Source organism: Alligator sinensis, unplaced genomic scaffold (assembly GCF_000455745.1).
Source record: "Alligator sinensis unplaced genomic scaffold, ASM45574v1 scaffold97_1, whole genome shotgun sequence".
Classification (NCBI taxonomy): domain Eukaryota; kingdom Metazoa; phylum Chordata; order Crocodylia; family Alligatoridae; genus Alligator; species Alligator sinensis.
In genome coordinates, this window is record NW_005841921.1 from 2,424,415 (window position 1) to 2,441,400 (window position 16,986).

Here is a 16,986-nt window from a genome sequence, read left to right on the forward strand (position 1 = left end):
GGCTCATGTTCATCTTGGAGTCAATTATGACTCCAAGATCCCTCTCTGCCTCTGAGCTGCTGAGAAGGACACTCCTCAACCTATAGGTGTGCTGGGGATTCCTCCTTCCCAGGTGGAGTACCTTACATTTATCTTTATTAAATTGCATCCTATTTCTCTCTGTCCATTGATCCAACCTGTCCAGGTCAGCCTGAATCTGCTCCCTGCCCTCTGGTGTACTAACTTTGCCCCATAACTTGGTATCATCAACAAACTTGGAGAGGGTGCTCTCCACGTCCTCGTCCAAATCGCTGATGAAGATATTAAATAATACCGGTTCGAGGACCAAAACTTGCGGGACCCCACTGCCCACCTCCCTCCAGGCTGAGAGAGAACCATCCACCACCACTCTCTGGGTGTGGTCCCTAAGCCAGTTGGCCACCCACCTGACCGTGTAGGCGTCCACTCCGCAGTCTGCTAGCTTCCCAATGAGGATAGGTGTGAGACTGTGTCGAAGGCCTTCCTAAAGTCCAGGAAGATGACATCAGCCTCAGCTCCTGTGTCCAGGCAGTGTGTGACCTGGTCATAGAAGGCTACAACGTTTGTCAGGCATGATCTACCTGTGATAAACCCGTGCTGGTTTCCCCTCAGCATCGTTTCCCCTGCTGGGCCTTCACAAATGTGTTCTTTGATTATTTTCTCTAGCATTTTCCCAGGGATAGAGGTAAGACTGACTGGCCTGAAGTTACCCAGATCATCCCTTCTCCCTTTCTTAATAAGGGGGTTCATACTTGAGTTGCTCCACATACTTGTCAGAATCATCAAAAACAAACAAACAAAAGTTAGAAAGTACAGAACCTATACTTTGTGTCCTTAGAACCACAGATATTGCTCAAATCAGATTACATACAATCTTAATGTTGGCCTCCTACATACGCCAGCTTTCCAGCAACCATGTTATTAAGTTCTGTCCACAAACAATTATTAGTTACAGCTTTCTGTAGCAGTTCGATGCCAGGAAAGAGTACTGTGGTAAAGGTGTCAGAAGGCTAATGTCCCAATGGGAGCAGATTTAAGTAGTGCAGTCTGAGAAATGGTTAGCAGTGTTAGTCTGAAGTCAAGGAGAAGGTAGGGCAGGATGGCACCTTAGGGTGCCTGTAGACATGCTGCAGGGCTGCTCCAATGCGCTGTAATTACGGTGCAGAGCAGACTTAATCAATTGAGTGCTGAAGCGTGGTAATTCCCACTCTCTAGCCAGCTTCCGCGCCTTGTGTATTAGTGTCCTTGCATTTCAAAATGTCAGCAGGGGTGGTTGAACTAAAGTTCATGGAATGAGCTTTAGTTCAAGTGCCCCCACCACCATTTTGAAGCGTGGCAATGCCAATACATGAGAAACTGCTCTAGAGCCACTTTAATTACAGCGCTCCCCCCGACACCCGGAGTATGTGTAAAAGTGAGCAGCTGGTTCAGAAAGGCATGAGCTTTCATAGGCAACTGTCTACTTCACCAGATGCTATGTGTGGACTGTCAGCATAAGTGCATGATCTGTAATGCATAGCAGTTATGGTGAAGCGTGTGGGTATGCTCAGAGGATATGTACTTAAACTTTTTTCCTTGTTTTTGTGGCTCTGTCAAGTATATTATGTAGCAACTTTACCACAAGACTTTATTTATATGCAATTTTGAACAGAAGTACACATAATGGACTCTGATGCCAACGTCTCAGCTATGACAATAATTACAAAATATAAGAAAAAACTACAAAATTAAAAACATCCTGTATCAATGACACTATTTCAACGAGTAAAAGACCTTTCAAACGTTGAACATGAAAGACTCTCAGACTCACTCACTGATTAAGCACATCTCAAAAAATATTATGTTTTGTCTTAAAGAAGTCATTTTAAGAGGTTCGGATAGAAAGAGTCCAGGTGACTAAGCAAAATTTAGTATGTGAATGGGAAAATGGCTTTACTGTTTTAGAAACTAAAAAGTATTAAATATTAGATATAGCAGTTTCAATTCAAAATAATCCTAATATCCACTCTATATTGCCAATTCATTAATCCCCAAACACACCCTATATTTTTTAAATGTAGATTACATTTAATCAGTTTTCTTTCACAAGATGAGGAACTGTTGGACAAAAAAAGCATTGCACACATGGATTAATGAAATTCACTAATGAATTTTAAGAATGATACTGAGTTAAGGTAGTGCTTTGATGTCATTTAATTGTTTTGCTCTTTCTGCTGAAGGTTGAGCTCAGTGGCCACTTACAAGACTTCGCTTAAAGGCGCAATGCCTTCACAAGATGCCAGACAACTCAATAACCTCACAGGCCAGTATCTTTTAAGTCAAATTAAAAACAGATTACCAGTAGTAAATTTCCTTGTGATTTATGTGCATACTTTTTAGAAAAAATAAATCACATTTTACACCAGTGACAAATTAGTTAAAAGTATTTTTTATAAAGATCAATAGGATTCTGGCAGGGGTTCAGTGCACTAATAAATTATATCAGTGAGTTATTCCTGTGCTGAATTAACCAGATTGCACTATTTTATTTTTTTTCCTCGGGCAACCATTCAATTACTTATCTATAAAAGTAACAATTAATACTAATCAGATTACAAGTTTTTGAGAAGCTGACTAATCAAACAGAAAAGATCAAGGCGAACCCACTATAAGAAAACTTCCATAGCTTGCAGACCTTATAACCTGGTCATCAAGACAATAATTCATTAAAAAACACATTTATTAGATTAATGGTATCAATCAAGGCTCTGTCATATTAAATATTTCCTTATTTCACCTTGTTTGTTTGGAAGATTAAGAGACTATGAACTAGTTAAGGTTAAACAAGCTTAGGCTGAGGCTGACCATTAGATAAGAGCCATGGCATCTGATGTGAGATAGTATGCTAAAAGTTATTTCTACACTAGACTCTTCCCACCTAAAATTTCCAGTAAGTAGCAGCATGAATGTTGCTGTTATTCCCCAGAGTACTCTCCAGCTCTCCTCTTTAAGCCAGGAGGAGAGGATATATTGGGCCAGGAGGAGGAGAAGTGAGAGGGAAGCTGCATTAAGAAGATAAAATAAGTGAATGAAGATATTTTTAATGCTGTAGAAGAGGCTTAGCCAATAAAATCTCACAAGAAAGTCAACTTTAGTTATACATTTTTACAATGCATTTTTCAATTCTCATTTAGCTATAGGTTAATCAAATTATTCCTGAAGTAGGCTAATACTTTTACATATAACAGAAAGTTTGACCTTTCTACAGAACTGGCAAAGGCATATTGGATTAAGAAGCTATCCTGAAACAGGTCCCATGAAGCCGCAGTGAGTTCCAAAAACATTTTTTTTACAAAGAATAGCTGAAGTGACTTCTAAAGTCTAAAAATAACTGCTTTAACAATCAACACTGGTACCTTCATTGTTGTCTTCTATTCTTCAAGATCACAACCCACTTAAAAAAGTAATCTTTGTCATGAGATATGCACCATTTGTTTCATCATCCTGAGAAGTCATACAGTTAGTTTGGCACATACCAAACTAACAGGGGCTAACACATCTGTTTATGTCACAGTAACCCCATGGAATAAACATGAGGGTAAAATACATGACAAGTTGTTTAAAGAATCAGGTCTTCTTTTTATTTTGTAGGGAGGAATATTTAATTTCAGTAACAGGGGGCATGTCTACATGTGCCCCGATGGTGCTGTTGTTATTGCGCCATCATGCAGTACTTTCTTTGGGAAGTACTACACGATGGCACAGCAACAGCCCATACTGCGCTGTCCGCACAGCGCATGGTTATTTTTAGATGCTATGTCACTATAGCAATTCACTATACCACTGGAGTGCATCTCTACAGCAATGTAGCTGCGGCATCACAGTTTTTGACCTCTGAATCTATGTCGCTGTAACACATTGCTACGGTGACGTAGTGTCACATGTAGACGTGCTCTGCATGTACCAAGTATGATGAAGAATATGACAGTACCTAGTTTTACTGGGTATTTTATTGTCTAATTTATGGTAACTCCCTCATTCTAAACCCAGAGGAAACGTTTCCTTTATACTGCCTGATATTTGAACACTTTCAGGAAGGAAGCAGAAAATGAAGCAATATGGAGGAATATGGCATCAAGTCCACAAAAAGTAAATGTAAGGACATAATGGACAGCTACTCTTTGAGAAGAGAAAAAGATTACACTGTAAGTAAGAACAAGAATAAGGCAGTTGCATCAATAAAACTGTGAAAAGAAAGACATCAGAGATACAAGAAAAGTAACCTTGTTTTGTGATGCCAAATACACACTTTGAGAAGTAGGTATTTTAAATAAAGGGAAATCACAGACAGCATGCTGCCTATCAGATTCCAGCTATCCTAAAGTAGGGGTGTCAACCTTCCCCCATGCCTTGGGCCAAATACAGACCATAGGGTTTGTCACAGGCTGGATCCACAGGATAAGCAGCAGATGCACCTGCCCAGACCAGAGGTAGAGGCCAAACACCTTGTCACCAAGGGCCATGTGTTGCAATGCCCTGGATTCCCTAGATAAATTTTAAACTGCATGTTCAAAAGCAAATAGTTACTTTGTTAAATTAGTCTTCCAAAACTATATAATGTTTACCTATCCAAACTGCAAATTTTTGAAGGCCCTATTCCTTAGAGATGACTCTGAACAAATCTAACAATCTAACATGCTCTTGTAAGTTAGTTTGTTAATATTACATATTGTATGAGAAAAATCTGATATTATCTGTTTTTCTGTACTTGGATATTCAAACTTTTATGAAGAAACATAAAATGAATGCCCTTAATGACAAGTGTATTAAATACTATTTTGATCTTTCAGTTTTGATCTTTTTTACTGCGTTCATTTAAGATTGGAGTTGGAATCTCAGAATGAATATTATTAGGATGTGTACAGGTGTTTAAAAAAGGCCAGACTTTTAAGTGCTTCTATTTAATTGGCTCCATATTCCTTCCCAGTAAGCACATATAAATTGGATATTTGTCACTTTGGTGCCTTGCTGATATACACTGCAAACACTTAAGCTTAGGCCTGTTTACGTTCATAAATTAACCAAAAGCAGATGTACCTGCTTAACAAGTATGTTATATAATGCAGATTTTTCAAGAACTACTGATATCTCGTTGCATTCTGGGGAAAAAATGCAAACAAAAAATCTAGATACTAGTCTAAAGTAGTGTAGTCCATGGGTTCTCAACCTTTTTCTTCCTAAGGCCCACCCCCAATCACGCTATAAGAACTCCATGGCCCACCTGCCAGTGCCCCTCACTCTCAACCCACAGCCCTCCACCCCTGCGGGTGCCCCACTGCCCCCTTCCCCCAACCCTCCAGTGTGTGGGGCAGGGTGTGGGGTGTATATGTGTGGGGTGGAGCAGCAAGACTTATTGCTGCCACTGCCGAGACCCCTGCACCAGCTGTGCTGCCAGCAGCAAGAGGAGTAACTGACTGGGGGGGGGCGGAAGGGGGCGGGGAGGACTGCCCTCACCCCCTCCCACCACCAGTCACTCGTGTGCCAGGCCGCAGCTCTACCATGCCACCATGGCCTATCCGCCACTGCCCCCTTCAGGCCACCCATGCTGCCACCCAGCCCACCTCCCCTCCAGGATAGAGCTACAGCCTAAAGTGCAAGTGGCTGCCAGAGGAAGGAGGTGAGAGCAGCAGTCCCCCCTGGTCCATTACTCCTTGCACTACTGGTAGTGTGGCTAGTGCAGGGGGCCCAGCGGTGGTGGTGGCAAAAGTTCTTGCCACCCCACTCCACCCTCATGCACTGGGTTCCATGTGCTGGGCTGCAGAGGTGGCTCCCACCTGTGCTGATCTGGGCAGGCTGCAGCCCTGGGCCTGCTCTGGGTGCACAAATCTGGGGGGGGCATGTGCCCCACACCCTCCCTATGCACCCCCCACGTGTTGCCTATGCCCAACCTCCACACTCCTGCCTCCTTGTCCCTTAGGCACAGACCCCCTGAAACCTGCTCATGGTCCCCCAGGAGGCCACGGACCCCCAGTTGAGAATGGCTGGTCTAACCTATGTTAGATATTGTTTTATCTCTTCCCTTTTAATTGTTCAACATAGCTACACGAATACAAGACTTTCCATTTTGGTGTTTGCCCCTGATACTTATTCTTCCCCTGTAATAGAGTTACTCTGCTGTTGGAGCTGGAGAGTGGGAATCCCTGTATGCCTATCCTTCTCTGGTCTTCCAGTTCCACTGGGGGGACAGAAGGGGGAGGGGGTGCATGGAGCTTTGGTGCTGAAGATAATGATTCCTTGTGTGGCTCTCCACCTTTAGAATGGGGAGAACAGACACTGAGTGCACAAGAGAGCATTCATTGGCTGTCCACTCCCCCCGCACAGTGGGGCTGTACCCCTTTACTGGACAGCAAGTCACTGCATGCTGCCACAGTGATTCTGAAGTGCTCTAGCAGGGAGGCATGCTTAAGGGCTGTGCACATGTACAGCACTGACGCACTCCAAATGAGCAGAATTTGGAGTTTCAAATGTCTGCCTCTCTCCAGGGCCACAGTTTTTGTTTCTATATTCTATTTACATTTTTCTTTGAAGAAGAAGAAGAAAAATGATGTGTAAACAGGCATCCCTTCCCACCCTTCAGTTTCCGAGTTTCTATTACGTACTAGTTAGTATGCAACTGCCTTGATGATTTATGACACCAATGGCGTTTCTTTCATATAGGCAGCCAAACAGGACACAGACAACCTAAATTATAGTGCTAGATTACAACTCACAATGCTTTTAATACTTCTACATCACTTAACAACTCAGTTCAGCTCTTGCAGTTCTTTTCAGACTTGAAAAAGTAACGTACCTTGTCCTTTTTCAAAAAATATGATTTTTGATTCTGGGAGAAAATTAGATCCAGTCACAACCATTTCTTGGCCTCCATTTACAGAACAACTGTTGATGCTGTATTTTTCAATCTGAGGAAGTTCTTGAGCAGATCGCTGAGCTATTTTTTAAATGATTGAAAAGAAGAAAAAATATTTATCTACAAGCTTAAACCTGCACTGAAATCCCATTTAAAATCTGAATATTGTATCCAATATCATATTTTCTTTTCATACGTAATCAAGTTGTGGAAAGAGAATTGTGGTATAGTTATTCTTTACTTTCATAATTTGAATCAAACTGAAATTGTGGCGTGATCCATAAAGAATTAAATGCCAAGCCATGATACCTTAATAAAAGCTTTATAATTTAAGTTACAAGTTTTCCTTGTGTAAGTTATAAGTTCATCCAAAACTTCAGATGTCCACTAGTTTTGCAAGCAGTATCACGATTCAATATTATGACAAGATAGGTAAACTTAAATACTGTAATTCACTTTTCATTTAAATTAACAATATCTTGAGTATTCTAAAGTAAGATATATTACTGTAAAATTTTATCCAATGTTGGTATTTTCCTTCTCCAGTTGCACAGACAAATGAAAATAAAAATCTTACTATTGGTGACTGAGATTTTAAGCAAATGTAAAATCAATTGTTACAAACTTACAGCATTCAACAGGTATGGAAGCGGTTTGTAGACACAAGACTTTTCCACCAGTCTGTGGGATGTGAACTCGAAACACAAGACGCACTCTGGTGTTCTTTCTTCCAATATCTGTCTCTCCTTTACGGAGCTCTATATCTGAATTGCGAAGTTTCAAAATACCTGCACAATCAATACTGGGGTGAAGGGTTAGAAATTAGATGGAGGAAAACAAGTCAGAAACTACTAAATGATCCAAAAATCCTTTCTAGGAGCTTTAACTTTAAACTTGCTTAAAAAAACTAAAAATGCACCTTATAATTTTTTATTGGTTCCAGTATCTTAGACAGCTGCTACTAGGAAACTTCAAATTAACACCAACTAATGTAATGCTAACTATGGGTTGCAGTTAAAAAATTACATCTTGGAGATTTATAATCTCTGCCACCCTTTTCACTTTTTAAAAGTAAAATATTACTAATTGTTTTACAATGACACTTAATGACAAATTTTCTTAAGCAAGTCGCTCAAATTGACAAATATTTGCAAAAAGGAAAGCAGCAACCACTGTATAATTCTCTAGGGAAAAAGGTATAACCTCATCAAACTTGCACTCAACAAGCATATCAGAAACCCCATTCTGATATTCCAGAATTGCCAATTTTTATTTTTTCCATTCATTACATCAGTTACTTAGCAACATAAAATATATGATTTTACATGACACATCTCACTGAAAAAAGAGAAGACAGGGCCAGTATTAAACACACCACCTTAAAGCCTGTTAAAGCAAATGTATTGCTGCATGATGTGATAATCTGTAAAGTTAAAAAAAAGAGTTTATTTAGAGTGAGAGATAAGAGAGAGTGAACTAATCTGTATTTATATTGTTCTTGGTTCACTGGCTCCAAAGTATTGTGGTGTAGAATTACAGTTGTAGTAACTAGTTCCATTTTTTGCTAAGATATTTATTGCACTGTTTTTACGTCTAGCAGAGAGGCTTGAAGAACTTAGGCTAAAAATCCAAATACAAGTACCAATAATCATAATAAAACATTACCTTTGTTTTTGTAATTTTAGAAAAAGTAACTTGGACACTACATTTAGAAGAGAATTAAAATCAATAGTTATGTTAAAATTTTTTTTTAAAGATTCTTGTTTCTAATCTCGATTTATCTGAAAGGAATACATGACTAGCTGGTGAATTTGGAATGAATATTGCAACACACCTAGCCGACATTTTATTTTCAGGAAGAAGTGGAATTTCCAAAACTTTTGTGCTGGCAATTATTATCTCTTGGCTAGCAGTAGCAACTGTTTTCCCAGTGATTCGGTGCACCTGGTAGAATGCATGAGGTCGTAAGTAGCGATCATCTGCTGTGCCAATGAACATCTGTAGGTTTACTTGTTTTTCGTTGTAGCCCAGGAGCTGATAAAAAACAATATACAATATTAAAGCATTCATTGAATGCATTAAGTCATTTTACTTTATTAAGGGTGTTTGCATTAAGTCATTTCACTTTATATGCATACAAAAAGCAAAAAAGGGTTCAGATATTAAATGCCCTATGCATATGTGCAGCTGCAGCACAGCTGGGCAGCTTGGAGAGCTGTGTGCAGCTGGTAAGTCTGTTGTGGTGGAAGGGGAGGGGGGAGGGAAGGGGCATAGGGAGGCAGATCAAGGCCCCTGTGGTGAGGGAGTGGGGTTGGAGCAGGTGCTGCACAGCTAGGGCAGGGTGGGGCATGGGACAGAGACTGTGGGACTCTGTTTTTAGGTCAGAGATTGAAGCAGGGGGAAGCTCCTGCTGCTATGTGTACCCCAGAAGGACATGGGGGGCATGTGTCCCCGGATCTGTGCGGGGCGGGAGGGCTAGGGCTGCGCCGGGCTCTTACTACTGGGGGCTAGACCGGGCTGTGCTCGATTTAGGGCGGGCAGTGGCACTGGGAGGAGTTGGGGGGGCTACAGTGAATTTTGGGGTGGCTGCAGCCCCCCCACAGCCCACCTCCCAGCGCCGCTGTCACCTGCCCCAAGCACAGCCCGGCCCAGCCCCTGCCAGAAAGAGCCTGGTGCAGCCCCAGCCTCAGCCCACAGTAGCAGCCCCGCTACCCCGGGTACAGATCCGGGGGTGCACCCCCCCCCATGTCCTCCAGGGGTGCGCGCAGCGGTGAGAATGCCTCCCTTCCCTGTGCCCCACAAATGAGCCGCAGCTCCATCCTGTGCCCCGCCCTGCCTGGGCAGCACCTGTCCCAGCCCCTGCCCCACTCCCTCCCTCACCGCAAGGGCCTCATCTGCCCCTCCCCACCACGCCCCTTCCCTTCCCCCTCCTGTTCCACCACAACCGATTTAGCAGCCAGACACTGCTCTTCAAGCTGCCAGCCTGTGTATCAGAAATAGGATTGGTATTGGCCAACACGCCTCCTTAAAAACTGGCTATTGGTATTGGCCCCCAAAATCTCTATTGGTGCACCCCTACATGCAATATATATGCTATCTATGCAGATATGCATAACTGTGGTACAAGATTTATACATTTTCCTTTGACCCAGAACAGTGCTGCACCTGTTTGTCCCTGCAGGTTGGATGACTGGTGCAAAGCTTGTTCCACATGGCTGATCTGGCCACAACTTAGTCCCATGTGCCAGTGCAATTTGGCATGTGGGGCCACATCATCCAGCCAGTGGCCCATAGGTTGAGCACCACTGAACTAAAGTATGTTTCCCATGGTCCACTTAAAGACATATATGTTATTGAAACTTTTAACAGTGACTGCTCATGTAACTGAAGTCAGTCACTGACTTAGATGAAAACTTATCACAAATCATTGTGGCAGAATGAAGGGGAAGAGTTAAAAAAAGTTAATTCTTTAAAAAATTTTCCTAGAAAAAAGATCAATAAGCATATAAGTGTCCAACTCCAAAATCTACCTATTACAGCTTTTATTTATTTTTTAGGCCAGAGATTGAATTTCTAGAAATTTTAAAAGAATTCATAAAAAGTAAAATTATATTTGTCAAAATATTGCTAGCATATTTATTTCTGTAAAAAAATTATACAGTCTAATACAGATTTAAGCAGTTTAAAAATTAAGGATAAGCTTCTAATCTAAACATTTCAGTTACTTAACTGAATTTATTCAAACAAGTCAGGATGTTGTCATTTTGCCTGCATAAAATAATCTTATGTTCTTCAAAAATATAATAGAAAAGACTGAGCTTGTTCTTACATTTTATTCATTCATGACACTAACTAAAGTACTTGGAGAAAAAGTTACGCAACTAAAATTGAAGAGATAGGCATATATCAAGATCTGGATTCTGAACACAAATAATTTCAAGTTATGGAAAAAATGGCAGCTTGCCTCCTCAAAAAAATAATTAAAAAAAATCTCTGTAGCATCCATCCTCAAATTTTCCACACCATTATTTCCCTCTCCCTCCTACAAAATCTCTTTTCCCATGTATACCAGTATAGTTGAAGCAGAATGTCAGGATCTGGCACCGGTACATAAATTTTCTAGGATGTGCTGTTCCCATAAACTAGGTGTGTTAGACCAGCTAATATGAACAATCTGTAGACAGAATCATAGAAAGTTTGGGTTGGAAGGGACCTCAGGAGGTCATCTAGTCCAACCCCCTGCTCAAAGCAGAACCATCCCCAACTAGATGCTGCTGAGATAGCTGCACTGGACATTAGAAGAGAAGTTACAAACAAAACAGAATGCACATAACAGATGGAAGACACAAGGTAATCATTACAGAATAACACCAACAGTAATTTCACGAAAGTTTTCCTGTCAGAACAGAACCTCTGAGAAAAAGAAAACAACCAAAAAAACCTCAATGGTAGCCTCAATGGTGCACTAATAGAGATTCGGGGGGCTGATACTAGTAGACGATTTTTAAGGAGGCATATCAGCCGAGACCAATCCAATTTCTGATACAGTTGTGTTCAGCTGGTAAGTCTGTTGTAGTTAAAGGGGAAGAGGGAGGGAAGGGGCATGGAGGGGCAGATCAACACTCCCCGCAATGAGGGAGGGAGTGGGACTGGGACAGCCACTGCCCAGCTGGGGTGAGGTGGGTGTGGGATAGAGACGCAGCTCGTCCAGGGGGCATGGGGAGCAGGACAGGGATGGCTCCTGCCACTCGTCTGGGAGGGCACGGGGACAGACATGTGACCCCAGATCTGCACTGGGCAAACTGGGCAGGCTGCAGGGCTGTGCTCAGGGCAGGCAGCAGTGCTGCTGGGAGGGGAGCTATGGGGGGCGGGGCTGCAGCCATCCCAAATTTTGCTGTAGCCCCCTATAGCACCCTTCCAGTGCTGCTGCTGCCCGCCCACCCCAAGCGCAGTGTAGAGTGGCCCCCAGCTGCAGCCCGCCTAGTCCACCCCGCGCAGATCCAGGGGCACACGCCTCTCCCTCCGTACCCTCCCGGACGAGTGGCAGGAGCCACCTTCCCCTGCCTCCCCTGTTCCCTGTGCCCTCCAGACGAGCTGCAGCTCCATCCCACGCCCCGCCCCACCCAGGCAGCACCTACCCCAGCCCCAGTCCCACTCCCTCCATCATTGTGGGGGGCATTGATCTGCCCCTGCCACGCCCCTTCCCTCCCCCCTCACCACAACAGACTTATCAGCTGCAGGCAGCTCTCCATGCTGCCAGGTTGTGCTACTCGCTGCCTCAGTGCTGCACTGCGGCTGCATGCACGCACAGGTATCTATCAGCCAAATTATTGGCCACATCAGGCCGATTTCTTATATAGTCAATTTTCTTTATATCTGTGCTGATCCAATATTGGACTGATGTATTGGTACACCTCTAACGGTAGCAACATGAATAGAAATATGATGCTTGTGGCTGACCACAATCAACCAAGGGATTGGAAATGAACAGACTGGCCAACCTGGAAATGTTTGACTCTATTCCAAACGAGAAGCAGCACAAAAATAACATGAAAATGGAGCTACTGAAATGACACACAATAGAAAATCTATCAAGGACTAGCCAGGTCTACAGACTGGACTACAGCATGCACCCAAATTTAGAAAAACCTATAGTTGTGGTGGAAGGACATAAGAGGACAGATAACCACTAAGACATAGGGCATAATTACTTCCCCAATTACATATGAGGCATGCCAGCTATTTTGCTATATACACTGCCACTTATATATTTAATAGTTAATTATAATGCCATAAATAAGACAGTTTGATCTTTCTGTGAACCACAAGACTTTGTATGAAAATTGTGGGTTTTTACTTAGTTTCCAAATAACTTGTTGTCTTTATGTTTAAAACAAAACAAAAGAAAAAAACCAGGTTGCATACCTTTTTTACACTCCTGGTAGCTACCAAGCTTTTTGACATGTATTTCAGTCCGAGCAAGCCAGAAGAAAGTTAGACTGCACACATATATTTGAAAGAGAAGGAAGAAAGGAAGGGTAGCTTCCATCTATTTTAGTGAAATAGTTCTAGAACTGTGGAGTGTTATTTAATTACTGACCCTTATGGAAAAACTGAAGAATAAAAACCAGTTCCATGCATGTCAGCAGGGCAGGGAGACAAAGGGCTCCTACAGACATGTACAGAGCCTGCTCCGATGTGCTGGAAATCCAGTGCGTCAGAGCAGACTTGAGTAATCGAGTCTGTTGGAGCATGGAAATTGACGTGCTCCTGTCTTCTGTGTCACGTATATCAATGTCCCTGCATGTCTCTGCACTTAAAAAATGGTGGTGGGGCACTTTGAAATAAAATAGGTTTGGTGACCTTTAGTTCAAAGCACCCCACTACCATTTTTTCAGTACGGGGACGCAAGGGGATGTGATACACATAATGCATGGATATGTTTAATTAGCACAGCTCACTAATTAAAGCACCTGGTGCTGCATCCCAGAGCACATGTAAAAATGCCCAAAATGTAAGCTGACTACAGAAAAATTACAAATTTCATAGTTAAAAAACCAAAACCAACTGAAGTCACATTGGATAAACATCATGAGATGGCAGAGTCTGCAGGGTATCAACTGAAATGAAAGTGGGCAATTCACATCACTTAGAAAATTATCGATTCATGCTGTCTCAAGATTCATGCATACATCATGGACTGGTTAATGTTCAGTTCACATTTTCAGAAACCTGCTCACAATTTTGAGGGCTCGAATTTTTTCATAGTAAGCAGGGCAAGATGGTAGGGTTGAGAACTGATGGCTTAAAAAACTTTCTAACTTATTTGCCCAGACAGATATTTTCCTGAAGTTGTTTTTCACTTGCTTTACATCTGTAGTCAACAAAAAGGACAATTAGCAGATACAAAATATCTGTCATTGGGAAACTATTTACCTCATGCAACTCCTTTGGGTTTCTCAACAATGCTATAAAGCTGGTAGCAATTGTTGCTTTTATTTGCTGTATGCTTAGTGACATTTTGCAATGGGGGCAATTGATTTTCTTAATGAACCAACAGTAAAATTGTGAACTAGGTATTCAGAGTTAAAGTATAAGGACAATTTAGACACTGAAATGAAGAAACCAGTATAATAAATGAAGCTGGCATGTGATTTTACCCCATATTTTAACAAATTCAGTTAGTAACCATGTGTGTTCATACATGATGTTTATTTATGTAGAACACAAAGGTTTATCAAAATTGTATTAGAACAACAATGAATATCAACGATTGTGGCAGACAACTGCTCAAACAGAGATCTGTGTAGTTAGTGCTTAAATCATTGGACTCTGGTCAATTGTTCCTACTTAAGGCAGAGTTAATAAGTAAGTTGGCTTTTTGCAATGCTTCAGCTATGAAGCAATTCCAGATGCTGAGAAAGCTAGTTCCTTAGAAACAACTGATTTGAAAGATTCTGAATTGGTCAGAACCCAGTGAGTAAAAAAACCAAAACAACACTTCCATTAAGAGATGGCATGAGATGTAGGCTCAACATAAAAGATAACTATGCAGCCAGACTTTAATGCATCTGCCTATAAATGGACAGCAGTACACAATATACCCACCTTAAACTAGATTAAATATATAATATCAAATGCATATCAGACAAATATAAAGCAGACAAACAATAATATGGTGTCATGTACAAATGGTATTACGGTTATACAACAATGGAAAAAATGCCTGGTCTGAAACACCAGAAGTTTAACTTTGAGTGAGCAAGTTTAAATCTTTTGGTTTACAGAAAGCAACTGTTATGAAAAAACAGATTAACCAGAAGCAAGTGAAGGAAGCAATAGTTCTGGAGCCACTGAAAATATATAATAAACCCAGAGGATAACTGGGCTTTCACTTCTTTACATAGCTTTGCATGAAATACTACAAGTAATGGTGGTATGACTAACCTTCAGCATAGTGCGGCAATACCCAATGTAACAAAACACGCCTAAGAAACAGGATGAATTAGCTGGTTTTGCTGCAGTTAGATAGCTACTAGGGGTGTGCAAAATGGGCCCTATTCGATTCAGATTTGGCCCTAATCAGCGACAGTGACTCAATTCGTTGATTCAGATCACTGTCCCCAATTCGATTCGACGAATCTGAAGAGTCGATGCTGATTCGGAGAATCAGCGATTCGGACATCGACACAAATTTAAATATTTTTTCTACATACCTCGAGGTACCAGGCACAGCTCGTGAATGCTGTGATGGATGTAGCATTCCACAGGAGCACGGGGGGGCCCCCATATGCTCGGCAGTGAAGCTGGAAGTGGACTGGAAGTACTTCTGGTCCACTTCCAGGTCTGCTGGGGAGCGTGCAGGGGAGTCCCCCCACCCCATGCGCCCTCCCAGCTTGGTGATTGGCCATGGTGGGATCTCGGGTGCCCCCCGACCCAGGAGGCACCAGTCGCTGAGTTGGGGAGGCGCAGGGGGAGCCCCCTGCGCACTCCCTGGTAGACCCAGAAGTGGACTGGAAGTGCTTCTGGTCCGCTTCTGGGTCTGCTGCCGAGCATGCTGGGGAGCCCCCTGCACTCCTGTGGGACGCTCCATCTGCCCCACCATGGCAGCATTAATGAGCTGCCTGCTACCTAGAGATATGTAGAAAAAAACATTTAAAGCTGTACCTATGTCTGAATTGGTGAATTTTTCCGAATCTCTCTGAATCAATTCAAAGGGTTCCGATTTGATTCAAAGAGATTTAAGGGTCTCCTGATTTGATTCAGATTTTGCCACCAAATCAGGCTGAATCTTCACTGAATCAAATCAGTGACCGAAGCTTCACACAGCCCTAATAGCTACCAGTTAGGACAGGCAGGTCTGTTCTACATTACAGTTTTAGTCAGTGAGATGTATAGTGTCAATCACCCCTAATTCCCAAAGAATTCTGATTTGATAATGGGTAAGTGTATGCTCCCAAAGTGAGATAGAGCAGAGGTACTTGCATAATTTTTTTTCTGTATTGTCATAACCAAGTCAACTGTCTAGCCGGTCACAGAACTGTAACACACATGATTATGGTTTTGCATACCATGATCCTCTTTCCAAGGTGTGTTTCAAATCAAGCAAACTGGCAGTCATAAAGACCTCAAGCAGTAAATGTTAAAATACAGTACTGTTCCTTTCTTGTCCAAGAATTAAAGAAGCCTTAACTTACACAATTCCAAGCAAAGGATTCAATTTTAGGTATCAGCCTTTGTAAAATTTAACAACTGTAATGTGTCAGAAATGTTTGAATGATGCAACCAACTATGGTCAGACTGTTACCAGTTTCCCAAGAAAACACAGTAAATCATATGAAAGTACATTTCAAACTATCTGCAGAATGTTTAGCTTTATTTTTAGAGTTCTGTGAGAAAAAGTTGTCTACTCTAGGTGAAAATGAAGATGACAGCTCCTGTTACTAGGAGTTAAAGACTAAGAATTGAATGTTTTTCAACATTAAACGTTAAATGACTAAGAAATTGAATGTTTTTAGATCCACTGAATGAAAAGTTTGCCTCCACACAGGCCTCAGACACCACTAGCTAATTTACCTTGAAAAATGTTCATGCTTTTTTATCCCTATAAAAAGCATTACATTTCTTCCATGATTTTGTAGTCTCCATGGCCGCTTGTACACGTGACAGGAGTTTAGCTCTCCCTGAATTGAAATGGTGGATATTTAATTGGTGGGTTTTTAATTGTGTCAATTTAGGGATTTCCATCGCTGTTACAGAACAGTGACAGTCCACCAGCAGCTCATACCCCTCAGCCATGGGCAGGCTCCACCAGAAAAAAAAACAAAACAAGAAATTGTGAGGGGCTTGATACTTTTCCTCTCCCTGGTGTGTGCCTGCCTCTCCCGTGGGCAGGGAGACGAGTTGCCAGCAGGCCCTGAGCTGTGTGTGGGAGGCCCAGTCTTTCCCTCTGTGGTGACAGTGTTCCCTGGGCAGCACCCGCCCACTAGCACCCCATCCAGAGGGTCTGGGGGGGGGGCACCATCACAATGGAGGAAAGGCCCCCCCCCCCCCCCCCCCCCGCCCCCCGCCCGCCGCCG

General features: G+C 42.3%; 1 protein-coding gene across 1 annotated transcript in view; it reads right to left on the bottom strand.

Moving 5' to 3' along the window:
* Positions 1 to 16,986, bottom strand: part of NFATC3 (nuclear factor of activated T cells 3) — a gene marked incomplete at its 5' end in the record, with an annotated part of 156,718 nt that overhangs the window by 49,464 nt on the left and 90,268 nt on the right. Inside the window, 3 exons of the mRNA XM_025198422.1 lie at positions 6,848 to 6,988; positions 7,537 to 7,709; positions 8,742 to 8,941. Coding sequence (XP_025054207.1) covers positions 6,848 to 6,988; positions 7,537 to 7,709; positions 8,742 to 8,941 — 514 coding nt within the window. The remainder of the gene's footprint in view (positions 1 to 6,847; positions 6,989 to 7,536; positions 7,710 to 8,741; positions 8,942 to 16,986) is intronic.